We start from the raw sequence: 27,670 nt of genomic DNA on the forward strand, positions 1-27,670 counted from the left end.
TTTTAAATTAATATTTATTTATTTAATAATTATATTTATTTACTTAATTTCTACTAACTATTTATTTAATATTAATATTTCTAAATAACTCTTTTATATTTATAAGTACCTTTTAAGTTAATATTAAAAAACCTTATAATATAATTTCCTTCTCTAATTTTAATACTTTTAATATAAGCCCCTTCTACACACCTTTTAATAAGTATTAATTAAATATTTAAATATTAACTAAATACTAAAAGACTAGACGTTTAAAGAGTTAGAAAGTTAAAAGAAAGGTTAAAAGGTTAAAAAGTATATAATTTTTACCTTTACCTTCTTAACTTCTAACCTTCTAATATTTAATTAATATTTAAACACTTAATTAATACTTAAATATATATAGATTAAAAGATTTAAAAATATATATTAAAAGTATACTAAAAGTTATATTAAAAGGTATATAGAAGAGGCTTATATTAAAAGTATTAAAATTTAAAGAATTCTAATTAAATATATAATTTTATATAAACTTTATATATAAATTCTTATATTAAATAAATAGTTAAAAAAGTTAAATAAATAGATATAATTATTTAATAAATAAATATTGATTTATTTATTTATTAATATATTAATTAAATAATAAATAATTAATTTTTATAAATTTAAATATTATTATTTTAAAATTATTTCTTTCTTTAAATAAATTTAATAAACTTTATTATATTTTAAATAAAATTATAATAATATAATTTTATAAATTATTAAAATATTTAATTATTTTTATTAATTATTATAATTATTTAATTAAATAATTTCTTATATTAATAAATAATAAAATTCTTATTATTTTATTAAAATATTTTTAAATCTTTTATTTAATAAAGAAATTTATTAAAGAAATTTATTAAAGAATTTATAAATAAAATTTATTAAATAATTTTATTAAATTAATTTAATTAAGTAGTTTAATAAAATAAACCTTTATAATTAAACTTAAACTACTTTATTCTATACTTAATCCTTAGTTTATTATATTTTTTAAAGTTTAAATAACTTTAAAAAGCTTTATAATAATAGTAATAATCCCTTATAATTTAATAAATTAAGTAAAATTTACTACTTTTTAAAGTTTATAAAAAGTTATAATACTTAATTTTAATAAAGTAAATCTAACTTCTTATTAAGTTTAATAAGATTATTTAACTTAATATATAAACTACTTAAATACTTCTAAGACTCTAGTTATTAAGAAAAGCTATGAACCTTTTTGGTTTAGTATCACACCGCTTGGATCTTGAGTCGCCTTATCGCCCCAGCCGCTTCCCTCCCACCCGTGTTGGGAAAGGTAGGTTTTCCATTCCCTATCATCATCCTCCAGCTTTGTAGATACATCTGGAATCACAAAGAATGCCACCAATGCTCCCAGAACTGCGAAACCCGAGCCGATAAGAAAAGCCACTTGGTTCCCCTTTGATGGGTCGGTAGCGTATGCATTGAGAATTGCGGTAAATACCTGTGTGCCTATCGCGGCGCCAGCTTTAGACCAAGCTGCAATGAAGCCCATCATCTGCCCCCTGATCGACGTGGGAAAGCACTCCGAGGCCGTCAGGACCACAGTGCTGCCGGGGCCAACCTCCCCCAAAGTCAGAAAGACACCATAGAGGACAATAAACAGTGGGAAGACGTTTTGGATGGGGAATATGGCCCCACCGAGGATAAATCCGAGAGCCGCCTGTAGACTAAAACCGAGGGCCATGGTCTTACGACGTCCAATCTTGTCGCTAAGATATCCGCCAAGGAACGGACCTGGGATATAGAAGCAGTTGATCAGTGTCCCCCACCCAAAGTTCTTGACGAGCTGTTTGTCACCAATGTTGGCGCGTGATATAATGGTGGAGCTGAATATTCCAAACGGTATCGAGATCCAGTTATAAAGGAACCACGTAGTCGCGCAACCGATTAAAGGTCGATAGTATCTCTTGATGGCAAGGAGATATGGTGTCCTCTGTTTGCGAAGGGCTGACTTGCGATAAGCGGTGGAGACGGCCATCTTCAAGCGGAACCAAAAGATGACCAACGGTGGGACAAGGCCGAGTGCGAACGAAGTTCGCCAGACGACGTCATACTTGTCAACCTCCTGGCCGACGCACAGGAGCAATAGCAAAGGTACAAGGCCCCCCCAGACATAACCCAGCGAGCTGGAGAGATCGGCCAGCATGGCGAACATGAAACCACGGTGCTTGCGGTATTGGTGGCTCTCATCTGTTGCTTCGACAGCGCCTGCGCCGGAGACGGGGTCTGAAATTTCGGTGAGGCGTCAGCGATATGCTCAACGCCAATATAGTAAGTGAACATCAGACTGGATCTTGGCACTCACACTCACCGCCGGCTCCTACGCCAGCTATACCGCGCGCGACAATCAACATCCAGAACATCCCTGTAGGGGAGTCCCCGCTAGCAGCAGCAGACAGCACAATGCCGACAACCAGAAGGGTTGTAGTTGCCACGGCCCCTGTCTTGCGGCCCAGCTGGTCAACGACGACGCCGAATAGCAGCATTCCGAGGATCATTCCGATGAGGAAAGCGTTGCTCAGCCGGTCATATATGGCATCTGTCAGAGCCTCCGGATACAACACGGCCAGGAGAAGCTCCACGTTGCCAATGACCGCGGCATTGCTGGGCAGGTAAATGAGCCGTCAGATTCGTCCAAGCCTGTAGGATCCATGCGTTCGAGGGACTCACTAGCCATCTGAACCTATTGCTAAGCCGGAGAAGAGAACCATGAGCCAGACCGAGAGCTTGCTGTAATACGTCTTCTCTGGCTCGTCTGCGCCCTGGATCTCGACATCACCAGATGCTTCGAAGGTTGTTGAAGCTGCATCGATCTTTGACTTCTGGATCTCAAGTCCGTCGGCGGATGCTGCGAGAGCCCTGGGCTCATGGCTGATATCTTCAGCAGCCATCATCGAGTTTTGGGGGACAAGATCTTGTCAGGGGCGGCTGGCTGTGGAAGAGACGCAAGGAGAAATACAGGCATATCTCACGACATGGGGCCGCCCGCTTTTAAAGGGTCACCGCCGCATTTGGACACTCGGATATGGTCTTATCATGAAGGATGTAACATAAAGGCATGATCGACAGACAGGCTTGCCGGCAGTTCGCCGGCATCCAAAAGATCTAGGGAGCGATATCCGGTGCTCAAACCCTGGATGGCGGGGGAGGATCCGCTCTACCGGCACACCTATCCTCGTGTGGCGGCCGATCCAACGCGCCGGCACCAGGACCTGCACACTTCACACCATCCTTACCAAGCATCCTCGAACCTCAGGCCTTCGACAGCAGAAGTGATAGCCACACCAAGGCTGGTGTTGAGAGCAAGGGATTCCAAGACTCGGGCACCCGATATGCAAGCCATGGAGAAGGCGCAGGGCGCCGCAAACTCCATACCACGCCGGGCTCGTCCCGCCTCGGGGCTGAGGTCATGCAAGCGAGCAATCCTTGCCTCAGGCACCGTCGTTCTGGTCACGACCTGGCTCACTTGCCTGTCTAACTTTCGATCACCGTTCCCATTCTTCCAGGGCAAGCGAGAATCTACCTTCGATAAGGCCCAGCGATGCGCCATCGACAACCTGCACAGGGACCTGTCTTTCTTGGATCGGGCCAAGCCCATCACAATCGATGAGTTCGTCGGCCGGCGAGACCGTCTTGCCCAGGCCTTGGCAGCATCTGAAATAGATGCCTTCGTCCTTGAGCCGGGCTACACCTTTCAGTATTTGTCGCCTATTATCATGTAAAGGTACTTGCCACTGACCAAGGCCAGATACTACGGGAACATCTCACAGACAGACTGGGAGCCCTGGGAGCCTGAAGAACGACCGTTTCTCATGCTTGTGCTGCCCGAGCAGGCTGAAAATGGTACCATCAGAGCCAAGACCGCATTCCTGTCGCCACATTTCGAAGAAGGCCGCGTGCGGATGCTTGGTATCCCCAGTCGTGACGCCGAGCTTGACATTGTCATCTGGGAGGAACACTGGGACCCGTATGCCACGTTGCTGAAGTCGCGGCTCTTCGCCGACCTGAACCACAAGCCCAAGCTGATGATGGACGAGGAAATCCGCGACTACATTGTCAGGGGACTCGGTGGCGTGGGATTCCATACCGTAGGGCTGACCCCGGCCGTAGAGCTTGTCCGGCAGACAAAGAGTGCTGCAGAGGTTGAGCTCTTGAGGGCTGTAAACACGGGAACGGTCGAGGCTGTGAGGGCTATGCGGCCCTGTCTCGTGCCTGGCCTGACCGAGAACCAAGTCACGGATATCCTCAACAACGCGATGCTCTCGATTGGCTTCCAGCTGTTCTTCAACATCGTGCTCTTCGAGGGCCACGGAGCACTGCCCCACGGCGGCTTTGTTACAGGTTGGCTCAAACTGTAAGTTCCGAACTTGGATAGCTTGGTAGGGAACATTGATGATTCGTCATCGATGTGTACATGTCGTCAGGGCCTTGGCGCTGACACTGAACAGAACATATGAGAGTATGGTAGTCATTGACGTGGGCGCCCATTATCTTGGATATTCGTCCGACATTTGCAGGAGTTTCTTTATAGACCCGCCTGCAGGAGCCTACACTTTGGGTGGCCGCCTTAGTGACAATATTCGAGGGCTTATGGGACTGCCAAGCGGCCGGAGCGAGGAGGGGATCACGGATCCAGACCTACATGCAGAGAAACTTCGGGTTTGGAAGATCGTGTTCGAGGCACAGACGGCTGCAGCGGGTGCATTCAAACCAAACGCGACCGCCGCAAGCGTTGACGTTGCAGCCCGGACCGTGATTGAGGACGCTGGATATGGGAATGGTTTCACGCATCGACTGGGCCATGGGATTGGGATCAAGGGTCAGCAGCGCCCACGCACTGATTTTCTCCGCCTTTCCATCATGATGAGACCAAAGCTAATTGCACTGCAAATGACAGCTCACGAGTCGCCGTACCTGAACAAGTGGAACACGGGCGTTCGTCTCTCACCCGGAATGACATTTACGAACGAGCCAGGCATCTATCTGGAGAACCGCTTTGGGGTGCGGCATGAAGATATCTATCTGGTTAAAGAGGATGGTGAGGCCGAGTTGCTCTCTGGGAGACGTGCGCGAGGCCCGTATGACCCTTGAAGAGGCCTCCGAGCAGTTCCGGCCGTCACAGCGCCACGGCCTTCAGCACCGCCACCGCAGCCCAGCCGGCCGCAAGAAGATCCAAGAAACCGATGACATGCATGCTCTGGGAGATCGCAGCATTGTACTGGTCCACCAGCGGTACCTTGGCCTTGGTGGCCCAAAAGTTGTGCATGTAGCGGCTGGCACCGAAGCGGAGGCCCACTGCGAGGGCGGCTGGCCACATGGTCCACCACGGAGCGGCGAGGACGCTGGAGCCGTCTGGTGCGAGGAGGAGGTACATCACTGCTGTGATCAGGGACACGAGGCACTAGAAGTGAGCACGTCATCAATTGATTATCAGCTGTGTCAGGCAGTTCGAAACTTGTTCACTGTATCTACAAACCCAGGACGTGGCGGTTGCTTACGGAGAGAAAACCAGTTCCTATGGTATAGCGCGTATCCCACAGACGTTCCCGGGCTGCGTTGTTCCACTCGGCCAACTTCTCTGCCTTGGACTCGTATTTCTTCATGTTGGCCATGGACAAGACTGACACGGACATGGCGTAAGCACTGATGAGGGCAATGATGAGAGCCACGAGGCCTGTTGGGAAGGACATGGTCGGAGAGCGTTGGGCGAGATGTAGGTCGAAGGGATGGTGCTTTGAGACTGATGTTTGGGTGTCAGAAGCTGTCCCAGTATGCGAGACCAAGAGCTGCCAGCCGTTTGTTGTTACGCTCTGCCCGTGACGTCACTACAAGTTGGCCGACAACGACTTATTACAGACAACCACATTCAGATTCACGATTTCACAATAAAAATTTCTATTTTAATGGTTCTTTACACTTTTTAAGTAGAGTAAGATAATATATCTTATTAATATCTCTTATATTTTATATAATATAAAAATTTAATAATACTTTATTATTATTATTATTAAAATAATTATTAATATTAAAAGAAATTATTTATATTAAAGAAATATTTAAAAATATAATATATATTTAAAAAAAGATTTATAAATTTATTTATAAATTATAAAGTAATAATAAAGAATGTATTTCTTCTAAGTTAATATAGTTAATATAACTAACCACTAAAGTATAAGTTTATCTATAGTTTAAAGATAACTTAATAAACTCTTTACTTCTAATATAAAATAACTAAAGTGATAATTAAGGAACCCCGTTTTAAATTGGCAGCAGTGCTACTAACATAGAGCAGTTTAGTACGTCCAGTGGCTCAGTGCCTGAATATTGTAGTGGCTTCCTAACCCCGCCCTGTTCATAAACACTGCGTATCACCATCGAACTGGGTCTCACGTAAGAATTGACATCTTTTCTAGTCAGTCACATGCAGGCTGCACCTTGTGATTGGTACACTGTTCAGCCATCAACCCTGTTTGTTACTTCAGAGAAGTCCGATCTGAGCAATCCGCAGCTTGGCATATGCCGCGGTGACACCAATTCGCTCATCGTCAACTGAACTGCACGTATCTCCCTGGGCAGGGGATCGAAGAAACTCTTTTTTCGTACTAGAACAGTGATTAATGACGCAGCTGTAGATCTGATGTATTGGGCTATAAACCACGGACACAGGTGTAGTTCCCTGAACTCATTCAATTCTTCATCACATTCACCAGTCCTGGCCGTTGACACGTTCCTAGGCTGTAACGGTCCAGTACTTCCTCGATCTTTGTCCAGCTTTGAACGCAATGTCTTACTTGGAAGGTACAAGCGCCCAGGATATCTTCCAGGAGATAGAAGCTCTTCAGGAGAGCATTCACAATCTCTCACTTGTCGATGATCAACCCCAAAGGCAGGCACTTCTCAGCTCAGCCCGCAAGCTAGTGAGCGCACTAGAAACACCTGGCCATTTGGTCGCTCGAATGAGTTGGGACGAGCCAACTGTATCTGCAGCCTTGCGAATCTTGATCGACCTCGACGTCTTCAAGTTGATGCTAGAAAGCGGGGCCACGATTCCTAAGCAGGCGTGTCAGCTCGCGGAGATGACTGGAGCTGATCCTGCCCTGGTTCAAAGACTGTTGAAACGAGTGGCCTCTTCGTCTCCACCACTGGTCGAGGAGATCGGTTCGCACGAATACATACCCAACAGATGGACCCGAGCGTTTGCAGATGAAGTGAATACTGGCGCCTTCACCGATGTGTACGTATAAAACCCCTCCCAGAACATTTGAAACCGGAGGTAGCCCACTCTCCTCCATAACCTCATCGTCCGCTACAGCTGGCGGCTGACTGACGGCATAGATATGATGGATGGACATCTGCGTGTTCAAAGGTGGTAGAGTTCATGAGGAAGACGAACTATAAAAATCCAAGCGATAAGGACAATACGGCCTGGAAGTTCGGCACAGGTATCGATTTGCCATACTTTACCTGGTTGCAAACCCAACAAGACCGACAGCGCGCCTTTGCCAATCACATGAAATTCAAGTCGTCCCATCAGAGGTGGTACAACACGGTCCCTCTCAGCGAAATCTTCCCAGCCGACTTGGACCCTCAAAGTGTGCTGATGGTTGATGTCGGCGGCAATGCGGGCCACGACATTCTAGGATTTCACCAAGCACACCCTACGCAGCCGGGACGACTAATCCTGCAAGACCTGCCAGGCCAGATCCAGCCACTCGACACACAGGCACTCGCCCCGGTTGAGCTGATGTGCCATGACTTCTTCACTCCTCAGCCTATCAAGGGCGCCAAGGCGTATTACTTGAAGATGGTCCTACATGACTGGCCAGATGAACAGTGCAGAGTAATCTTGAATAACTTGAAACCCGCTCTCATTCCAGATCATAGCCGGATCTTGATCAATGAGATTGTGGTCCTAGACCGGGGTGCAGACTCCTTCTCGACAAGTGTCGACATGCTGATGATGCTCATCCACTCGTCATGGGAAAGGCAAGAGAGGCAATGGCGAGAGCTGGTTGAGAGTGTTGGGCTGAGGGTATCTCGGATCTGGCCTTGTGGAGGTGCGCCAGAGAAGCTGATTGAGGTCCAGCTAGCCTGATGGTGACGTTGAGTACAAGTGTGACGACATGGTTCAGGTTGATAGTATTAAAGGCTGATGGTAAAAACGCCGGGCCGTTCCAAAGTTGGGGAGGGGACTGACTACCTGGGTAGTCTTTGTTCACTACTTGAAAAGCGTATGTTATTCTTTCTGCCACGGTTTCTATATGCCCGCTCAAAACAAAATTAATTCTGTGATACCTGTTGCCTGAGGTCGTGTTGTCTTTCCACGGTCTATATTTGCCATCCTATCAGACATGCCGCAGAATATAGAGCACTTATTTGGCGGCTCTCCAGTACGGCTCTCCCCACCGTCGAAACATCTCGCCGAATAGCAAGTGAAGTGCGAGTTTACCCTCTGTATTCGGCGACAACGTAAGTCCTCCTGTCTCTCGTGCCAGCCTTGTCATATCCCAGCCTCTGTTGCGTTGTCCCGCAGACAGTGCGTCCTCCTTTGGGTCCGCAAAGGGATCTGCCACGGACACGATCTCGAAGCGCTCAGTTCTCCGGCCGCTGCCCTGCTGGGGCGAGGCGGTTGGTTGCGTCGAGTCAGTCAGAATCGAATTGATCCGGATGCCATTGGCCTTGCAAGCCTGGCATATGGAGGCCGGGTCGCCTCTGCACGGGACCTCGTCAGTTCCTATAAGCAGCACCTCTAGCTCTGCGCATTCTGCGGCGTTGCGCTTGACCAGCCTCGAGGCCGCGTCGAGGACGTCGCACCAGTCCTCGCAGTCCTCGCGGATACACTGCTCCGCGAGCTTCGGGCTGTTCGACTGCAGGAGTCGCCGGCCGGAGAAGTTGACAGTCATTATACACCCACGCCCTTGCACGTCCCGTAGATAGTCAAGGACTCCGGAACAAATCGCAAGGCTCTTCATCGTTCTGTCTTGGGAGACCGGGCTGAGTCCGAGGCAAATGACGATTGCTGCTCTTGGCAGACTTGGATCTTCCATCTTGGCTCGTGGAGACGCTCCCGGATGCTCGGTATCGGCGTGACGACTTGACCAGGGGTTTTGCACGATGATAAGTGTCAAAAGAGCGACGTGGGTGGATCCAAGAAACGAAACTGTCTGCTGGCTCGCAGCACGTAAAGTATGCACCAGTCAACTGGTTGATGTCGGCGGTTTTTGACGCCTCAGTATCTGAACAACGCCGCCCAGAGCTTCTCGCGAATCTAGCAGGAGCATCTCACAAAAATGTGAGGAGACAATTGATCAGGTATACTCGCACCAAGCAGCAGTCCAAGTTTCGGTACAGTCTCGGCACGAATTGCCAGATGTCATCATGCACGCAAGGTGAGAGTTTCGATCAGCTTTCAAGGGTCACCTCGCATGTCTCAGGTCCGCCTAATGTCGAAGCTGGTCTTGAAACGAACGAAAGCGCTCGGCTAAGCTTTCCCTGCCAGTTGTTTCATGGCAAGTGGTGCCTGTTCGCACAACTCAGTTCAGACAATTTTTGGCGGTAGAAGTTGGAGTCAATGGCCAGGTCGACGCCCCTCGTCGGGCTGCCAGCATCATGATGGGAAACTTTGAACGGCCTGAGCCCGTTCCCCAGGAGCACACTTATCCTCCACCTGCCCATTCAGTGCTCCTGTTCACTACAGTCTAGCCGTTTCAGGCAACGAAGTCCTGCCCCCTTAAAATCCAGCACCCTCGAGCAAGGGTGAGAGACTCATATCATTGATAGCACCAGTTATGCTAAGAATCGATTGGCCATTCCTCTAGATACAACCTCTCGTCCCCAGTGAGATTGACTCAGGCGGGTTGAAAATGGTAATAAGTATATGTGTATGTCGTTGAGTCTTTTGCAATGCCAAAATGATCAATCAGTCCGAGCACTACCAATGTCATAGCCCCTCCCCCCAAAAAATAGACACTTGGATGACAATGCAACTGAGCCAAAGATTGGCCTTTCACCCAAGGGAATAGAGTTTTACACAGACAATAATGGAAAAAAGGGCAATCACTATGTACTGCCCGAAGCCACTGACCTTGCATTTGTATGGGGAAAAGGATCTCTCAAGGGAGGGATGGGGCGGCGGCTTTGGAACTACGCCTTTCGTTTTGTAACTCATTAGGATTCAACTTCCCCGTATAGCTACCTCGCAGGCACTTCCGTTGATTCAATTCATTCCAACGGGCCCGTCTATGGCGACCAGGCCACGATCCCGCCCCAGGGTATATGTTTCCTTTTACTGCATCAAAATCGGCCAGCGCGCACCAGCCGGCCAGGCTATGGCTTATCGTGACGGTCAGCATACCTGCCTGGGCTTAGGCAGATCCAACAAAAGTCCAGTGTGCCTGCGTTGTTGAATTCCCCCCTTAATCTTTCAACATCCGAGAATCACGCGGGGGCCGGGGGGCCGACGTTCAAGCTCAGCATCGCGCCGGCCCCAGTCGCCGCTCAGGACGTGGGACCACGCCTCTAGTACCGCTGCCGACCTCCACGACCGCGATTGAAGCCCCCCCGGTTGCCACCGCCGCCCATACCTCCTTGATCATAACCAAAGCCTTGGCCTTGGTTGGCACCAAAATTGCCCCCACCAAAGCTCTGTGGCTGACCACCTTGGCCCTGTTGACCGCCGGCGTTTTGCATACCGGCAAACATGGCGCCCATGGCAGAGGGGTCCATCTGGCTGGGATCCATGCCGCCACCAGCCATCATCTGCTGCATCATCTGCTGCATCTCGGGCGGCATCCCCTCCATGCCCGGCATGCCGCCAGGAGGCCCGCCCTGGCCTGAAGCGCCCTGACCACCTCCTGCGGCGCCAGGCATCATGCCCGGCATGCCCGGCATGCCCATCATCATCATGTTCTGCATGTCCTCCATCATCTTCTTGTTGTTGGCGGCGATGGTGTCGGAATTGAACTCCTGCCTCATGGCCCCTTGCTTGGAGGCGTACAGGGCCCAGGTGAACTCATCGAACCCGTAGTTGAAATAATCGGACAGATCGGTGCCGGGTCTCCGCCACGGCTTGTCGTGCTCGGCCAGGTCCTCGTCGATGTTGACCTGTGTGAGGGGCTTGCCAGTGGGCTTGTGGTTGGGAATGGCATTGATGTCAAGGGTCGAGGTCCTGACAGCGGGAAGATCGGCGCCGCTGGGTTGTTTGCGCGCGGTAGGGGAATCTGGCTTTTTTGGAGGGGCTTTCGTTGTGGTGTCGTTGGATATTGAGCGCTGAGGAATATCCTTGATATTGCTGTATCGGGATTGTCTGGTAGGTGAGGTAAGATAGAGCACCGAGGCGGACGGCCATGGAAGGGGGTGGTACTGACGATGGTGGCCCCGCGGAGGTTCCGTCCTTCCTTTCTGTGATGATCACCATGCTCTGTTGGGAGGGGCGGTATCAGCAACATGGCACAGCATTGCAAGGGGTGTGTGTGTGTGTGTTGCCGGGGCTTGTTGTTCGCTCACATCATCAGACGAGTCGTCCTCGTCCATGGCGCCACCCTCGTCTTCCTCTTCGCCCTCCTCGAGGTCCTCGTCCGGGTCAGACTTGGGCTGGGGCTCCGCGACGGCGCTGGCTGCTGTCGCGGCGCCATCTGGCTGGGTTGCGGGGGCTGCAGGGGCTGCAGGCTCCTCAGGTGCATAAAAATCGTCATCGTTATCGTCAATGTCCATGTTTGTGGCTGTGGTTGCAGCTGGTGATGGACGGTTTTCCTTGCCGCAATGTCAAGTAACGGTGCGAGCTTTTTGGCAGGGCGACGGAAGGGTAGTAGGCAGGTGCAAGTGCTGGGCTGGTATGAGGTCAAAGAAGCATGGGCCCGTACCTGTCCAGGTACCTGGGTACCTAGGTATCTTTACATGTGTAGTAGATGCAGGGCTGCAGGGGAGCTGGGAGCTAGCTGCTGCAGGGGGCTGGTTCCCTTGGCAGGCAGGCTGTCGCGCAGACGGGCTGCAACCCCCAAAAATCAACATGGGAGCGGGCGCGACGTGCCGTTCTGGAGCCTCAGAAGTCAGATGGGATGCTGGAGGGACTGCCGTAAGAACGACCGCATCGCATCGTGTTAACCCCAGCAGCTCGATCTTGGGATCCACCACACCCTGCCATACCGTTATCTGCAAAGGCACCTTAGGGCAAGCAGGCAAGGCCTCTGAGGAGGGCCAGAGAGTCCAAGATGGCCTTTGCCAGGTCCGCCAGTGGACCAGCTGGTCTGAGCATCAATACCGGAGCAGCCAACCTGTTGTGGGTACCCCCTCCCTCTGTCGATTCTCCATCTTTCCATGTCTCTCGCTGCCCTGTCTGTGTCTCTCTCCCTTGCATGTATATGCTGCCCGTGCTGCCCGTGCTGCCCGTGCTGCCCGTACTGCGGCACTTCTTCACACGTCTGTTATTATATTGGCCTTTTACACGCACCGAGTACACACACAGCCTGTCATGTATGTGCCCCGTCTTTGTCTCTTCCGTTACTGTGCCTTTCCGCCCCTCCCCACCCCGGCCGAGACAAGACGTGGGTCCCTTTCAAGATGGAATTTTGCTGATTAGTCCTTGGTCCCCAGCGGAAGCACTTCGAGTCAGCCTCCACCTGCCGGATCCATCCCGGCCAGTGCACAACCATCCACGCAAACAAACAGCCTTTTTGGCGGCAACACCATAACCTCCCAGCCTCAAGCCCAGACGCCCTCCCTCTTCGGTGGCAACCTCAACCAACAGCAGCAGCAGCAGCAGCAGCAGCAGCAGCCCCCCGGCGGCGGAGGCGGCGGTCTGTTCGGAGCAAGCATGGCGGCATCGTCACAGCCCAGCCTGTTTGGCTCCAACACTGCAACAGCAGCCACGGGTGGAGGAGGAGGAGGAGGAGGCCTGTTTGGCGGCATGGCAACTTCTCAACCCCAACAGACGGGCGGCGGCCTCTTCGGCTCAACCGCCACATCCACAGCTCAGCCGTCACAAGGAGGTGGCGGGGGATTGTTCAACGCTGCTGCGACCCAGTCCACCCCAGCGGCAGGCGGGGGGCTGTTCGGCAATACCCAGAATGCCGCAGCCTCTTTATTTGGCGGTGGCGCCGGAAACACCAACAGTGGGACGTCGAGTTTGTTTGGACAAAAGCCAGCACAGCCCGGTGGCCTCTTTGGCGGCCAGGCTGCTACCCAGCCAGCTCAGGCCACATCTGGCGGCCTCTTGTGCGTTCTCTCCGTGCAGTCCATTGCATCCATCCCGCCCTGCGTTGGTTCTAGCTAATCCGTTTGACAGCGGTGGCGGCCTCAACAAACCCACAAACCACCCGCAGCAGTCGAACCCTACCCTGGGTGCGACCATGAACCCACAGGTCGTCCCGGGCGTGCGCATCGATCTTTCCAACATGAAGTCCACCACGCGATTCAACGACCTGCATGAAGACATCCAAAAAGGGATAGCCGACATCGATAGGTTCATCCAGAGCTGCATGTCCCAGAAGGACCAGCTCGACGCTTTCATGCCCGCACACGGCGAGCAACTCTCTGCCATCCCGGGCGATGTACGCTTCGTCGGTAGGAAATACGCCGCCGTTGACTTGGCGCTGGGTGCAGACCTGCACGCCATCAAGCAGATGCGCGACCTGGTCAAGTCGGACGCGGAGGAGGCAAAGCTGAGCTTCTCGGCGGTCGACAACCTGATGCTCCCAAGCCAGTACCACGTCAACAACGCCCCGGGCTTTTTCGGGAGCTCCAACAGGGGCGGCTCGGGCGGCGACGGCAAGGGAGGCGACGATGACGACAAGACGGCGTCTGATCTGGTCGGCTACTTCTCCAAGCAGGTCGACGAGATGGATGAACAGATCAAGCGCTTCCAGAAGAACGTCCGCGAGATCGAGATGCACCTCGGCGGCGTACAGCAGAGCGTCATGGACCAGGCGAGTCGGCTGCAGAATGGCGGTGGTGGCCTTGGTGCTGGGTCGGCCGAGGAGAAGCAGATGGAGCTTTATGCGGTGCTGAGGGACTTTGAAGAGAGCATCCTGCAGGTTGCGAGTGTGGTTGGTGCCGGCAGGGAGGGGGTCACGGAGCTGCAGCTAAGCGATTTCAGGGGAAGGGGGCCGAATGGGGTACACTGAGCCACGTCTGAGGCGGGCTGCGACGTCTGGTTTGGTATCCGGAGTCTGTGCTTGCACCGAGGCTGGTCGGGTCGGCCAGTGGCATTAGAGTGATAGGGCGCGAAAAGGAATACCCCGGGCTGTCAACAAACGGCAGTCACCTATCACCCATCATGGCTTCCGGACCCATCACCGCCAAGGCACAGTGCCGGGCAGCCTGCCATGGGCTCCCAGCTTGTCGGTGGATCTCGGGTTTTTACGTATGGGGCTGTGAAGCTAAACCTGGCTGAACTCGGTTGGGTATCAATTAATTCGACGGCGTCGCGCTGGTATGCACTTCTAGTACTCTCCTTCATCCCCGCCACCATCGTCCATGTCATCGTCATCGCCATTGTCAAAGTAACCCTCGGCATCGTAGTCACCTCCATCATCGTCTTCGTAGGCGTCGTCTAGCTCCTCGTACCCGTCCTCGTCATCCAGCCCAAGGTCGATATCGTCGTCGCCGTCGCCTCCGCCGTCGCCCAGCTGGTCCAGTGCCTCGAGTGCCTTCTGGTGGTCAGCGGGGCCGGAGCCATCTGCGGCGGGGGCGGGCTCGGAGGGCATGTTGAAGATCTCCTCGGCGGTCCGCAGGCTCGTGACCTTTGACAGAGTCATGACCTTCTTCTTCTTGCTCGACTTCCTGCCTGCGGCGGTGGCGGGCTCGTCGTCGCCGTCGAGGGTGGCATGCAGCTCGGGTGGGAAGAGCGACTTGTTGAATGGGCGCTCGCTGAAATCGGGCAAGGCCCTCTCGGGCCTCCGCATGCGGGAGGAGGGCATCTCGACGGCAGTGAAGGGGTCCAGGGTGGCCTTGCTCTTGAGGCCGTAGCGCTGGTTCACCTGCTCCTGGCCGTAGGCGCGCGCGGAGGCCGATGGGTCCCGCGAGCGCGTTGCTGTGTAGAAGGGCCCGTCGTGGACTTGCTCGCGGAAGAGGAGGTATGATCTGACCTGGGACTTTTCGCGGGAGATGAGGGGTGCCGGGATGGGGACATCATACGGCTGCAGCGCACGGGGTCAGTCTCGGGGGCGACAGCAAGTGCCACACATGTACGCACGGGAAACGCCTCGGCTGGTCTGCCGTCGACCCTGAGTGAGGGATCTTCTTGCCAGGGGAGATTGGGACCGCCGCCTCGTCGGCCGCCGCGACCTCCCCTACCCCCGCCTCGGGACATGGCGACAGTGGGGTTTGCTGGTATCAGTGAGTGCTGGCGTGCTCGGGGCTCGGGGCTCGGGGCTCGGGGGTGCGATGAAAGGACCAGTCTGAAGGGGCCGCGAGAGAGACGGTGGCAATTGACGTGTTCCCGTGAGAAAGTAAGAAACCGTGGGCTGCCGGCGTCAACTTTACAAGTCACAGACCGAGCCGCACGCAGCCTGGAAATTGTTGCTGAAAGCTGCCAAATTTCAGCGGGCCGCCAGGCTAGTCTATCGATAAGAGGGAGCTACTGCCGATCATGCTGCAGGGATCCCGCAGCTTGGAGCTGGTACTCGAGTACTCAAGGATGTACGGAGGTACGGAGGTACCCAGGTACCCAGGCACCCATGCCCATAACTCTCTATGGTGAATGGTTCATCTCGAACCAGGCTGCATTCTACCTCTCTTCTCCCCTCGCTTGGGGAACATTGGCAGCAAACATGGCAGCAGACATGGCAGACTCCCCGGGGAACCAGTTGCCCCTGGCCTCGCAGCTGGACGAGCTCGACTCTCATCTCGACGAGCTGCAGCACCAAGACGACCCCTCGGCCCATTTCAACGCCTCGCTCTTCGACCGCATAAACTACCAACTTGGCCCGGTCGAATATCCAGAGCTGACGGCTCGCCTCCTCCCAAAAGTCGCCGCCATCATCAAGAGATGCGCCGCCGCCGCAGAAGAGCCGTCGACAGACTGGAAAGGCTACCCGCCGCCGCTCATCACGCTCACGATCAAGCTCCTCCGGCCACTGCCCTTCCCCCAGGCCCTTGAGCTCTGCCAGCCAGAATACCTCATCACTGCCCTCGCCTCCCCGGAACCCTACATCAACGAGCTCGCCTTTGCCATCCTGGAGAAGGCCTCCCGCTCCCCTTCTGACGCATCCATCCTCGCCTCCGCCCCGGGTCTCCTGGAGGCCTTCCTCGACCGGTGGCTCTCGTCTCCTGCTGTAAGCGTCGGTCACCAGGGCGTTAGGATCCTCGGTGATCTCCTGGATATCGACTCTCCCCTGGCACAGCCTGTCTTCACGGATGACCAGAAACAGGCATACGACATACGCCTTGTTCGCCGGGCTGCCCAGGGCCACGGTGCGATATGGCGCCGGCTGTTTGGCGACGAGGCACTATGCTGGCAGCTTTTGCACAAGATGGACACCGCCTTCCCGTCCTCGAGCACGGATCACACCCTCATAGCCCAGCGCTCTTTCGCACAGGACCGCTTTCTGCGCCTGCTCCCGCGCCTGGCGGTTCTGGACTTTGCCAGCCTCAACAGGTCAACCACGCAACTGCCACCCAGCGGCCCAACCGTTTCCCTGCTCGTCTTTGCTGTGCTGTTCATGGTGGACCGTCGCGGCGACGAGCTGATGCACCTCACCTGGATCGACTGCATGCAGAAGCTCGTAGGCGCTCTGAGGGTTGCTGACACCGCCAAGCTGAGCGTGGATGCGCTGCGTGCGCTGGTGCGGGACGCCGATGATACGCAGCTGTTTGATGCGCTTTGGGGCATGCCGGAGAACCTGGTATGGACCCCGATGGGAGAGGCGGACGCGATGCAGGCTTGGCTGAGGGAGGTCGCGCCCAGGCGGGCTTTGAGGATAGAGGGAATGCTGAATGGCGACTAGAAGAGCTGCCTGGGCGACGACTCTTGGTCAAGTCTGGTTCGAGGGTGATTTCCTCTCTCCTTGCACATTACAGAGGGAAGATCCGTCTTCGGGATTTATGAGCCATTGCCGCACTACGTCTTCCTTTGCTTCTGGCCAGATTGGTCCATGACTTGCATACCAAGTGCCCCAATCTGTATGAACCAGCAAGCACCCTTTGAATGCCATCATATGACATGATTCCAGCCTCTTTACGAGGGTAGCGGGTAGGAAGTCATTAGTTCTTGGAGAATGTGCTGCATTCACACATTCAGGGAATGCGGTTAAACGCACACCAGATGCTGCCTCGGCAAGTTTCTACGCCTCAAGCCGAGACAGGCTAGATGCCGTTGTACAGTACTGAGACTGGATTTCGGGACTCAAGCTGCAAAACGTCAGGGGCCCTGGCTGAGGTATAGCATCATTTCACAAGAACATTCACGCGCGCGCGAGAGAGAGCGAGGGAGGGAGAGGGAGAGCAACTCAGGCTGGGCGAAGTTGGGGCGAGTTGACCGGGCGCGTTGAAGTCGGACATCATTCTGCTCTCTGCTGAACGCGGGCAGCTGGAGGCAATATTGTTGCAGCTGTGGGGACCACGCATGTTCATATGCCATTGGAGCGAAGGGTTCACACACTTTGGGCTGACGAGATGCGGAGGGCTGCAAGCCCTCCAGTGTTTGGTAGTAGTCAAAACACTTTGGCCAGGAATTTCATCCAAAAGCCGGCCCGAAGCTATATCATGGGAGCACTCCGCTCCAGGCTAGATTGTAATCAGCTACGTTGATGTGGCGAGGGAGGGATGCTGCAGTCCCCGAAGGTACCGCGTGAGGGTCACGAAGGCGAGGCATACCGAGCGGACCGGTCAAAGGAGGGATAGATCTGGACGTCCGTGTCGGCTCTGTAACGGCACTCTACTCGTGCCGATCGGGTGTTGATCAGAGAGGCCCGAAATCAGTTGCCCCAAGGTGGGCCATGTGTGCAAGTGAGAGAAAAGCCCACTGGGCGACATGCATGTACTGACTGGCCTTTTGGGTGCCCCTCAATACAATGAAACAATTAGCATCAAGTTTTTACACTAGCTACTTGGGTGGTTCTTTGTTGGTGGCTCATTTGGATCGAACATGTACGCCCGCGAGGAACTGAATTGGTATTAGTACATACACCCTGGGATTGCTCAGCGTGTGTCTACTCCAAGACGGAAATGACCCCCCAACAGCTGCCCTTCGCATCGCCAGCAGCGACGCCGTCTACCCTCACCTTTCTCACAGCAGAAGCTCAAGGGGGTTCTCGATAACCTTCTTCAGCTCCTTCATGAACTCAGCGCCGACCGCGCCGTCCACAACCTTGTGGTCAAAGCTACCGGTGATTGTGATCTGGTCGTCCCACGCAACACCGCCCTCGTTCTCGGACGGGACGGCGACCTTCTTGGGGGCGCCAATGGCCAGTATCGTAGACTGAGGAGGGTTGATAATCGCGGTGAAGCTGTCGACGGCGGGGTTCATGCCCATGTTGGAGATGGAGATGGAGCCACCCTGGTACTCCTCGGGCTTCAGCTTGTTGTCGCGCGCACGCTTGGCGAGGTCCTTGACCGAGGCGGAAATGGCCTCGAGGCCCTTGCCCTCGGCAGCCCTGACGATGGGCGTGATGAGGCCAGTGGGGGTTGCGACAGCGACGGAGACATCGACAGTGTTGTACTGACGGATGGTGTCGTTTTGCCAGGACGAGTTGGCAGCGGGGACCTTCTTGGCGGCGGCGGCGATGGCCTTGATGAGGAAGTCGTTGACGCTGAGCTTGTACTTGCCCTCGGCCGAGCTGTTCAGGGCCTGGCGGAGCTTCATAAGCTTGCTGACGGAGATGGACGAGGAGACGAAGAAGTGGGGGTTCTCGCGGACGGACTGCTGCAGACGGTTGGCAATCGTCTTGCGCATGCCGCTGAGAGGGATGTCCTCGTATGCGGCACCAGAAGCGGCAGCTCCAGCGGCAGGGGCGGCGGATGCCTTCTTGACATCCTCCTCGGTGATCTTGCCGCCGGGCCCGGTTCCCTTGACCGAGGACAGCTTGATGCCCTGCTCGATGGCCAGTCGCTTGGCGGCGGGGACGGCGTTGGGCTCCCGCTGCAGGGCAGTCTCGAGCCGGCCCGAGGAGGTGGTGTCCTCGGGCTCCGGCGCAGGCTCGGGAGCGGGGGCGGGGGCGGAGGACTGGTCCTTCTTTGGCTCATCCTTGTTGTTCTCGGCCGGGGCGGCGGCGTCACCGCCGGCGTCGGCGATGGAGAAGCCCTCGAAGGCAGAGATGTCGGCACCCTCCTCGACCAGGATGGCGATTGGCTGGAGCAAGACAAGAGTCAGCAAGAGGGAGGGAGAGAGGGGAGGGGGGAGGAGTGCTGCAGCGGGCGGGTGGGTCTTATCGCGGCGCGAGACAACAACAACGTACGTTACCGACGGCGACATCCTTCTCGCCCTGTTCCTTGAGGACCTTGGCCAGCACGCCCTCCTCCTGGAACTCAAAGTCCATCTGGGCCTTGTCGGTCTCGATCTCGACCAGCACATCGCCAGGGGCAATGGAGTCGCCGGGCTTCTTCTGCCAGGCGCCAATGTTGCCGGCGGTCATGGTTGGCGAGAGGGCGGGCATCTTGACGACGGTGTGAGGCGGGTAGGAGGCGTACCATCTTGCCAGGCTGGAGGTGGTGGGCAGGGCTTGTCGGAGGGCTGTTCGCGAGTGAAGGACTTGCCTTCGAAGTATTGGGCCGAGCATGTTGGGCTGGTGTGGGTTGTGGTTGCGGGAAAAATGAGTCTCGGGGATCGAACAGAGGTGGGAAGTCCGGGCGTGCGCTGAGAGCAAGTCACACCAGACCAGACTGACGAGGGGACCGGGGGGGAATTGTGGTCCTTTGGCAGGGCGGCAGGGCGGCAACAATTAGATGATGGACTGCTCTGCTCAATCTGCTCAAGAGGAGGGAGGCCCAGGAAGGGGAGTCGAGCAGATGCAAAAGACGACGGAGGAGAGGGAGGTGGGTGGGTGGGTGAGTGAGTGAGCGCGGGCGTCGCCTTGCACAAGGGTCGGTGGTGATGGAGGAGAGGTCCCGATGTTAGGGAGTTTTCGGCGTGCGATCTTTTTTCTTTTCTCGCTCCCCGTTTCTCGTTGGGGCGGACAGAGCTGGCTGCCAGGCTGGGGGGCTGCGGACCAGGATTGGGAGCTCCGGCCCCCTGCCACGGGTGCGCCATCGCACCGCACAGTGGGCCGATGTACCCCCGTACCGCAGGCGTTGAGCGCGGGCTGGCCAGGGCCAAGAGCACCATTCCGCATTGGGCATAGCATGACCCGACAAAAAGCCAAGGGACATCTGGAACCAGCGGGCGGGCTTCAAAATGTTATCGATTGCTGGTGTGTAGATACGTCTTGTTGATGCGCGATATACCTGGCCTGGGTGCAAGGTGCAAGGCAAGTAAGCACAAGCGGCCGGGTTTCCTGCGCTCACCCTGACTGTCCGGACAACAAAACCAAGGGCGAGAATAGAGGCGAGATGATAAGATGGTGCACACACAGTACGGATACACCCGTGATTTGAATGCCTCCAAGAACAAGTGAAGAACACCCATTACGCACGGCCCCTGCTTGGAAGCTGCAACCTGGTCCCTTTCTCGGCCGCGGGCCCCAGCTGCCCAGGCTGCCCAGCTGCGACACTGAGCACCTGGGCTGAGTGCCTGCCTGCACGTCAAGCCCAGCCGTAGTCCAAGGCGTACCCGGCAGACCACACACAGTAAAGACACGCACGCAGTCGCCGACACTGACATCAACCTCAACCTCGACCTCGACCTCGACTCTGGCCCCGACTTCCACACCGGCCCGTCCCCCCTCCCCCTCCCCCTCCCCCATGGAGCACCTCTGCACCAGCTCCAGCACCGAGCCTGTCTACTAGACCCGCCTTGTCCATCCATTCCTTTTGATCACAAGGAAAACCAGCCGACCTACTTCCTCTTTCCTTCTCCCTCGTCCCCCCTCTTGCCCTCGGCGCAGTCCAGGGAGCGACATCCACGATCAACTGCTGCCAGACGGCCCATCAAGCCAGCGCCCTTACCCTCCCCCCCCCCAAACCCTAACGATCGCATTCCACCTCGACAGGACTACCCAACGCGGATGCCTCCTGATCCCCCCCCGGCACGGCGACGGCGACCATGAGCTCCATCCGCTTTGTCGTGTCCTCTCTGGATGCCATCCAGAAACATGCTGGCACCCGCAACAAGCCCCTGACCGACGGCGTCGAGAAGGCCCAGGCAGCCCTCAAGGAGGCAGACCCCCACCTGCCAGACCCCGAGATCATCTTCGCGCCCCTCCAGCTCGCCTCGCGCTCCGGCAACGTCCAGCTCACAACCACCGCCCTCGACTGCATCGGCAAGCTCATCTCATCCTCCTACTTCTCCCTCACCTCCGAGCCGCCCGCCGAGCCACCACCAGCCCCGGATGATGATGCTGCTGCCCCTGCACCCACCCCTGCCCAGCCACAAGCCCCGCTCATCGAGCGGGCCATCGACACAATATGCGATTGCTTCCAGGGCGAGGCCACGCCCGCCGAGGTCCAGCTGCAGATCATCAAGTCCCTGCTCGCTGCCGTCCTCAACGATAAGATCGTGGTCCATGGCGCCGGTCTGCTCAAGGCTGTGCGCCAGGTGTACAACGTCTTTCTCCTGTCCAGGAACACCAGCAACCAGCAGATAGCCCAGGGCACCCTGGCGCAGATGGTCGGCACCGTCTTTGAGAGGGTCAAGACGCGGTTGCACATGAAGGAGGCCCGGGTGAACCTGGCAAAACTCAAGAATGGCGAGAGCAGTGCGACCTTTGACCGCAGGGACTCGGTGGACGGTGGCGAGGCCAACGCCGATGACAGCGACCCCCCCGAAGCCGCCACTGCAGAGCCCCCCACGGCCGACAAGACGGCCGATGACGGCCCCAAGCTCACCCTGAGGGACCTGGAGCACCGCAAGAGCTTCGACGATTCCAACATGGGCGATGGGCCCACCATGGTGACCAAGCTGAAAGGGCCGAGGAAGGCTTCCAGGTCCGTGTCGGAACAGAGCAATGCCGAGACGACCGCCACCGACCGTGACCAGGACGATGCCCAGGAATCTCTGGACACCGAGGACGAGATTTACGTCAGAGATGCCTACCTTGTCTTCCGCTCCTTCTGCAACCTATCCACCAAGAACCTACCGCCCGAGATGCTTTATGACTTGCGCGGCCAGCCCATGCGGTCCAAGTTGATCTCCCTCCACCTCATACACACCCTCCTCAACAACCACATCTCCGTCTTCACCTCGCCCTTATGTACCATCACGAGCACCAAAAGTAACGAGCCCACGAGTTTCCTGCAAGCGATAAAATTCTACCTGTGTCTTAGTATCTCCCGCAACGGTGCCAGCTCCGTCGACCGGGTGTTCGAGGTCTGCTGCGACATCTTCTGGCTGATGCTGAAGTTCATGCGAGCCCCCTTCAAGGTCAGTCGCCCGTCAGGTGTGTTTTTCTAGTCGAGTTCTGACGCCTCGGGCAGAAAGAAATAGAGGTGTTCCTCAACGAAATCTACCTCGCGCTGCTGTCCAGGAAAAACGCGTCACCCACGCAAAAGCTGCAAGTTATCACAATCCTCCAGAGGTTCTGTGGCGACCCCCGCGCCCTGGTGGAGTCCTACTTGAACTACGACTGTGACAGCCAGATGAACAACATCTTCCAAACAATTGTGGAAGACCTGGCCAAGTACTCCACCACCAATGTGATAGTGAAGCCCGAGCACGAGCAGCAGTACGAGGAGAAGGTTGCCAAGAGCAACCCGGGCGACTGGCAGATGAGGGGCATGCTCCCACCCTCGCTGTCGGTCGCAAATATCGTCCCGCCCGAAGAGCCCGAGAATGGGATCCCAAAGGAGTATCTGATGAAGCGTGCTGCTCTCGACGCTCTTGTCGAATCACTACGGTCTATGGTCAACTGGTCACAACCAGACCAGTCAAATGGAACTAGCGAGTCGTCCGACGCCGAGAAAAGGCAGTCTCTTGATGGTGTGAGGGAGTCGATCGACCCTTCTATCGCCGACGGCATGTCGAGGATGGAGACCCCCGTCATGCCGTCGACACCCACTATAGAGGACGACCCCGAACAGCTCGAGAGGGAGAAAGCGCGCAAGACTGCACTCGACAGAGCCATTCGGGCTTTCAATTTCAAGCCCAAAAGAGGAATCAAGATGCTGCTCGAGGGAAGCTTCATACCCAGCGACAGCCCCCAGGACATAGCGCGTTTCCTTCTGACCGAGGAGAGGTTGGACAAGGCACAGATCGGCGAGTTCCTTGGAGAGGGCGAGGCTAAGAATATTGAAGTCATGCACGCATTCGTCGACTCGATGGACTTTCACAAACGGCGCTTTGTTGATGCCCTTCGGCAATTCCTGCAGTCTTTCCGGCTGCCCGGCGAGGCTCAGAAGATCGACCGTTTCATGTTGCAGTTCGCGTCGCGATATCTCGCAGGCAACCCCAACGCGTTTGCCAGCTCCGACACAGCATATGTCCTCGCATACTCTGTCATCATGCTGAACACCGATCTACACAGCAGCAAGATCGCCAGGCGCATGACCAAAGAAGATTTCATCAAGAACAACAGAGGAATCAACGACAATGCTGACCTGCCCCCCGAGTATCTCACCAGCATCTACGACGAGATTGCCAGCAACGAGATCGTATTGAAGAGCGAGAGAGAGGCCGCTGCTGCGGCTGGGGTCATTGCCCCCCAGACCAGTGGCCTTGGCCTTGGCCTTGGTTCGGTATTCTCAAACGTCGGCCGGGACCTGCGGAGAGAAGCATACGTGCAGCAGTCCGAGGAGATTGCTCTCAGGTCAGAGCAGCTTTTCAAAGACCTTTTCCGAAATCAGCGGAGGAATGCCGCCAATGCTGGAGTCAAATTCATTCCAGCAACGTCGTTCAAGCACGTCGGGCCCATGTTTGATGTCACGTGGATGTCGTACTTCTCGGCCCTGTCGAATCAAATGCAGAATGCCCACAATCTTGAAGTGGTTAAGCTCTGCCTTGAAGGCATGAAGCTTGCCGCAAAGATCGCCTGCTTTTTTGAGTGGGCCACGCCGCGTGAGGCTTTTATTTCGGTCTTGAAGAACACGGCGAACCTCAATAACCCGCAGGAGGTCCTGGCGAAGAATGTCGAGGCGCTCAAGGTGCTACTGGACCTCGGACAGACCGAGGGGAATTACCTCAAGGAGTCCTGGAAAGACATTCTCATGTGTATCAGCCAGCTGGACCGTCTGCAGCTCATAACTGGCGGTGTCGACGAGAGCTCAGTGCCGGACGTTTCCAAAGCACGTTTCGTGCCGCTACAGCGAGAGAACACAACCGATTCGCGCCGGTCTACTTCGTCGAGGAAACACCGTCCCCGCAACAACACAGGCCCACAAGGATTCTCGACAGTGCTCGCTCTGGAGGCCAGGTCTGATGAGATAATCAAAACGGTAGACCGAATCTTTACTAATACCGCGAACCTCGACGGCGATGCGATCGTTCATTTCGCGCGGGCCCTGACTGAAGTGAGCTGGGACGAAATCAAGGTCTCTGGCGCACATGACAGGCCTCGCATGTACAGCTTGCAGAAGATCGTGGAGATCAGTTACTACAACATGACACGTGTGAGGTTTGAGTGGACTCACATATGGGACGTCCTTGGCGAGCATTTCAACAAGGCCGGGTGCCATATCAATGAGACCGTTGTCATCTTCTCCATCGACTCTTTGCGGCAACTGTCGATGAGGTTCATGGAGATTGACGAACTCCCTGGTTTCAAATTCCAAAAAGACTTCCTGAAGCCTTTCGAGCACGTCATGTCAAACTCGAGTAACCTCAGGGTGAAGGAGCTGGTCCTCAGCTGTCTGATTCAGATGATCCAGGCGAGGGGCGAGAACATCCGGTCTGGTTGGAGGACCATGTTCGGAATATTCACCGTCGCAGCTCGGGACCCGAACGAGACAATTGTCAATATGGCATACGAAAACGTTCTCAAGGTGTACAAGACACGTTTTGGTGTTGTGATCAACCAAGGCGCGTTCACAGATCTTATCGTCTGTCTTACAGAGTTCTCAAAGAACATGAAATACCAGAAGAAGAGCCTGCAGGCAATGGAGACACTTAAGTCAGTCATCCCGCAGATGCTCAAGACGCCGGAGTGCCCGCTATCCCGGAAATCCGACCTCGGTGCTGCTCAGTCGAGCATGGCAGACATCAATCTCAAGTCGCCAGGGCAACAGACTCGGACGTCGGTCGAAGAAGGTTTCTGGTTCCCGGTCCTGTTTGCCTTTCACGACGTCCTCATGACAGGAGAAGACCTCGAGGTCCGCTCAAACGCTCTGAACTACTTCTTCGAGGCCCTACTTAGATATGGCGGGGGCTTTCCCCCAGAGTTCTGGGATATCTTGTGGCGTCAACAACTCTATCCAATCTTCATCGTCCTGCGGTCCAAGCCGGAAATGAGCAATGCTCTGAACCACGAGGAGCTGTCAGTATGGCTCTCTACAACCATGATCCAGGCTCTTCGCCACATGATCACGCTCTTCACACACTATTTCGAGGCCCTCGAGTACATGCTCGACCGTTTCCTGGAGCTTCTCGCGCTCTGCATCTGTCAGGAGAATGATACCATTGCAAGGATAGGGAGCAACTGCCTGCAGCAGCTTATCCTGCAGAACGTCAGAAAATTCACAGTGGAGCACTGGTCAAAGATAGTCGGCGCGTTCTGTGAGCTCTTCGAGCGGACCACTGCTTACCAGCTTTTCTCGGCTACGACCATCAACAGTACGGCCTCGCTGGCACCGGCGTCGAATGGCGTGGATTTTGGTGAGCCGCTGAGCCCAGGCGTGGAAGGGACAGACGATGATTCCAAATCTCTCAAGATCAATGGCACGGAGACAAATGGTCATTCAGAGGACGACCGCCCTTCGACAGCAGCTAGCACTGTTCCAGAGGAAGACCCTCAGAGAACGCCGACAACAGCGAAGCCGCTCGAAGAGTTCAAGCCCTCGAGCAACCTTCAGATGCCCCCACCTCAGATCTCGGCTGCGCGGCGCCGGTTTTTCAACCGCATTATCAGCCGCTGCGTCTTACAACTCCTCATGATCGAGACCGTCAACGAGCTTTTCAGCAATGACAACGTCTATGCGCAGATCCCATCCAACGAGCTACTGCGACTTATGGCCGTGCTCAAGAAATCTTTCCTGTTTGCGCAGCGATTCAACAACGACAAGGAGCTGCGGATGCGTCTCTGGAGGGAAGGTTTCATGAAGCAGCCACCCAACCTGCTGAAGCAAGAGTCTGGCTCTGCGGCGACGTATGTCGCCATTCTGTTCCGAATGTTCGGCGATACGGACCCGCGTAGGAGCGAATCCAAAGCCGACGTGGAAAACGCGCTGGTGCCCCTGTGCAAGAGTATAATCCGCAGCTACGTCACGCTCGAGGAGGAGAGCCAGCACCGCAATATTGTGGCCTGGAGGCCTGTCGTGGTGGACGTGTTGGAGGGGTACGCGGCATTCCCAGAGCAATCTTTCAAGAGCCACGTCCAGTCCTTCTACGGGCTGGTGGTCGAGCTCATGGCAAGCAAGGAAATGACGGGTGAGTTGAGGGGTGCTATCCTCGGTGTGTTGAGGCGGGTGGGAGAGGTCGAACTGGGGATTAAAGGGATGGTCAACGCGGTTACTGGTGACGAAGATATGAGGAGGGCCAGTGTGGTGTCCACTAGGAGCGATGCGACAAGCGCGCTTGTGGACCGGGAGGGTGTTGATGCGAGCGCCAGGATGTTTGGCAGAGGGTGAGGGCAATAGGCAGTACGTGCTGTGAAGGCGCGCGGGAGCGAGACGAGGCATGAACAGGGCAACGTTGGACTAGATATTACCCTTCTTGTGTTTATAATGGTACAGAAAAGGTCTGGGAAATACAGGGATATCGCGGTCCCTTCAAGACAGTTGCAGAGGCGTTGGGCACCTAGGTAGGTGCCTATCAACAACACTTTCCACCAGGACCCAAGTCTTTCATAACTGGATACGTACCTAGGTAGGTACCTACTTAAGTAGGTACCTAGGTAGTCACTGGGCAGGGCTCCTATACTGCATGTTGCTCTCCACGTGTCCCACCTTGGTCCAGTCTTTTGTCAGCACAAGTTATTAAAGATTTTATATATGTGATTGGGACGTCCTCCCGTGGGTACTTAGATTGTACTGGTACTGTTGCCCGCGGAGCTGCTTATTGGAAGCGGGACCCCAGTGTCTACCTACTTACTTAGTTGAAGTCGATAGCTATCAAGCGGAGGGGCGGACTCAATTGTGGGCCTGCAGGGGCTTGAGAGCTGTGTTTAGGAGGGGCAGACTCCCAAGTCACTTTGTCAGGACTGAGAGAAAAACAAGATCTCGAATTGGCAAGGTATGGCTAGGCGATGAGACAGACCTCGAGAAACACCATCGCAGATGCCACACATTACTCATGCACCTATATAGCCTAGAGAAACTCGAGTTCACTGCCTCTAGCGAGTAGAGAACAGGTGTACGCCAGAGCTGGCGGTCACCTGAAGCTCGAGGACGACATAAAGTATTTACATGGGCTCCGTCTCTAATATCAAGCCCCAGC

At 54.5% G+C, this 27,670-nt stretch overlaps 10 protein-coding genes across 10 annotated transcripts; 5 read left to right on the plus strand and 5 right to left on the minus strand.

Moving 5' to 3' along the window:
* Positions 1-1,240: 1,240 nt before the first annotated feature.
* On the minus strand, positions 1,241-2,969 carry KVR01_009470 (uncharacterized protein; the record flags this gene model as incomplete). The annotated part of the gene is made up of 3 exons (XM_044788412.1): positions 2,728-2,969; positions 2,363-2,661; positions 1,241-2,283 (listed from the first exon to the last, which is right to left on the minus strand). The coding sequence occupies exons 1-3, from the start codon at positions 2,949-2,951 to the stop codon at positions 1,241-1,243; spliced, it is 1,566 nt and encodes a 521-aa protein (XP_044641972.1). The 5' UTR covers positions 2,952-2,969.
* KVR01_009126 (uncharacterized protein) lies at positions 2,955-5,828 on the plus strand. The gene is made up of 4 exons (XM_044783459.1): positions 2,955-3,754; positions 3,806-4,411; positions 4,506-4,876; positions 4,955-5,828. The coding sequence occupies exons 1-4, from the start codon at positions 3,195-3,197 to the stop codon at positions 5,146-5,148; spliced, it is 1,731 nt and encodes a 576-aa protein (XP_044641628.1). The 5' UTR covers positions 2,955-3,194; the 3' UTR covers positions 5,149-5,828.
* On the minus strand, positions 4,294-5,828 carry KVR01_009224 (uncharacterized protein). Its single transcript, XM_044788192.1, has 3 exons — positions 5,556-5,828; positions 4,700-5,458; positions 4,294-4,604 (listed from the first exon to the last, which is right to left on the minus strand). Exons 1-2 carry the CDS (start codon positions 5,745-5,747, stop codon positions 5,174-5,176), a joined length of 477 nt encoding a protein of 158 aa, XP_044641726.1. The 5' UTR covers positions 5,748-5,828; the 3' UTR covers positions 4,294-4,604; positions 4,700-5,173.
* Positions 5,829-6,464: 636 nt separating this feature from the next.
* On the plus strand, positions 6,465-9,511 carry KVR01_009294 (uncharacterized protein). The gene is made up of 2 exons (XM_044788654.1): positions 6,465-7,294; positions 7,396-9,511. Exons 1-2 carry the CDS (start codon positions 6,843-6,845, stop codon positions 8,153-8,155), a joined length of 1,212 nt encoding a protein of 403 aa, XP_044641796.1. The 5' UTR covers positions 6,465-6,842; the 3' UTR covers positions 8,156-9,511.
* Positions 9,512-10,035: 524 nt separating this feature from the next.
* On the minus strand, positions 10,036-11,893 carry KVR01_009122 (cleavage polyadenylation factor subunit FIP1). Its single transcript, XM_044790017.1, has 3 exons — positions 11,566-11,893; positions 11,427-11,479; positions 10,036-11,365 (listed from the first exon to the last, which is right to left on the minus strand). Exons 1-3 carry the CDS (start codon positions 11,770-11,772, stop codon positions 10,579-10,581), a joined length of 1,047 nt encoding a protein of 348 aa, XP_044641624.1. The 5' UTR covers positions 11,773-11,893; the 3' UTR covers positions 10,036-10,578.
* A 180-nt stretch (positions 11,894-12,073) lies between these two features.
* Positions 12,074-14,191, plus strand: KVR01_009524 (uncharacterized protein; the record flags this gene model as incomplete). The annotated part of the gene is made up of 4 exons (XM_044787946.1): positions 12,074-12,337; positions 12,652-13,272; positions 13,343-14,099; positions 14,153-14,191. The coding sequence occupies exons 1-4, from the start codon at positions 12,270-12,272 to the stop codon at positions 14,189-14,191; spliced, it is 1,485 nt and encodes a 494-aa protein (XP_044642026.1). The 5' UTR covers positions 12,074-12,269.
* Positions 14,192-14,498: 307 nt separating this feature from the next.
* Positions 14,499-15,367, minus strand: KVR01_009595 (DNA-directed RNA polymerase III subunit C31; the record flags this gene model as incomplete). The annotated part of the gene is made up of 2 exons (XM_044787857.1): positions 14,499-15,194; positions 15,251-15,367. The coding sequence occupies 2 exons, from the start codon at positions 15,365-15,367 to the stop codon at positions 14,499-14,501; spliced, it is 813 nt and encodes a 270-aa protein (XP_044642097.1).
* Positions 15,368-15,827: 460 nt separating this feature from the next.
* On the plus strand, positions 15,828-17,003 carry KVR01_009414 (uncharacterized protein; the record flags this gene model as incomplete). Its single annotated transcript, XM_044789132.1, has 1 exon — positions 15,828-17,003. One exon carries the CDS (start codon positions 15,828-15,830, stop codon positions 17,001-17,003), a length of 1,176 nt encoding a protein of 391 aa, XP_044641916.1.
* Positions 17,004-18,064: 1,061 nt separating this feature from the next.
* Positions 18,065-20,637, minus strand: KVR01_009179 (uncharacterized protein). Its single transcript, XM_044789180.1, has 2 exons — positions 19,452-20,637; positions 18,065-19,345 (listed from the first exon to the last, which is right to left on the minus strand). Exons 1-2 carry the CDS (start codon positions 19,770-19,772, stop codon positions 18,284-18,286), a joined length of 1,383 nt encoding a protein of 460 aa, XP_044641681.1. The 5' UTR covers positions 19,773-20,637; the 3' UTR covers positions 18,065-18,283.
* On the plus strand, positions 20,634-27,068 carry KVR01_009564 (Arf family guanine nucleotide exchange factor SEC7). Its single transcript, XM_044785094.1, has 2 exons — positions 20,634-22,510; positions 22,564-27,068. The coding sequence occupies exons 1-2, from the start codon at positions 21,194-21,196 to the stop codon at positions 26,860-26,862; spliced, it is 5,616 nt and encodes a 1,871-aa protein (XP_044642066.1). The 5' UTR covers positions 20,634-21,193; the 3' UTR covers positions 26,863-27,068.
* Positions 27,069-27,670: the final 602 nt, after the last annotated feature.

Source organism: Diaporthe batatas (genome assembly GCF_019321695.1).
Source record: "Diaporthe batatas strain CRI 302-4 chromosome Unknown Contig00011, whole genome shotgun sequence".
Classification (NCBI taxonomy): Eukaryota; Fungi; Ascomycota; class Sordariomycetes; order Diaporthales; family Diaporthaceae; genus Diaporthe; species Diaporthe batatas.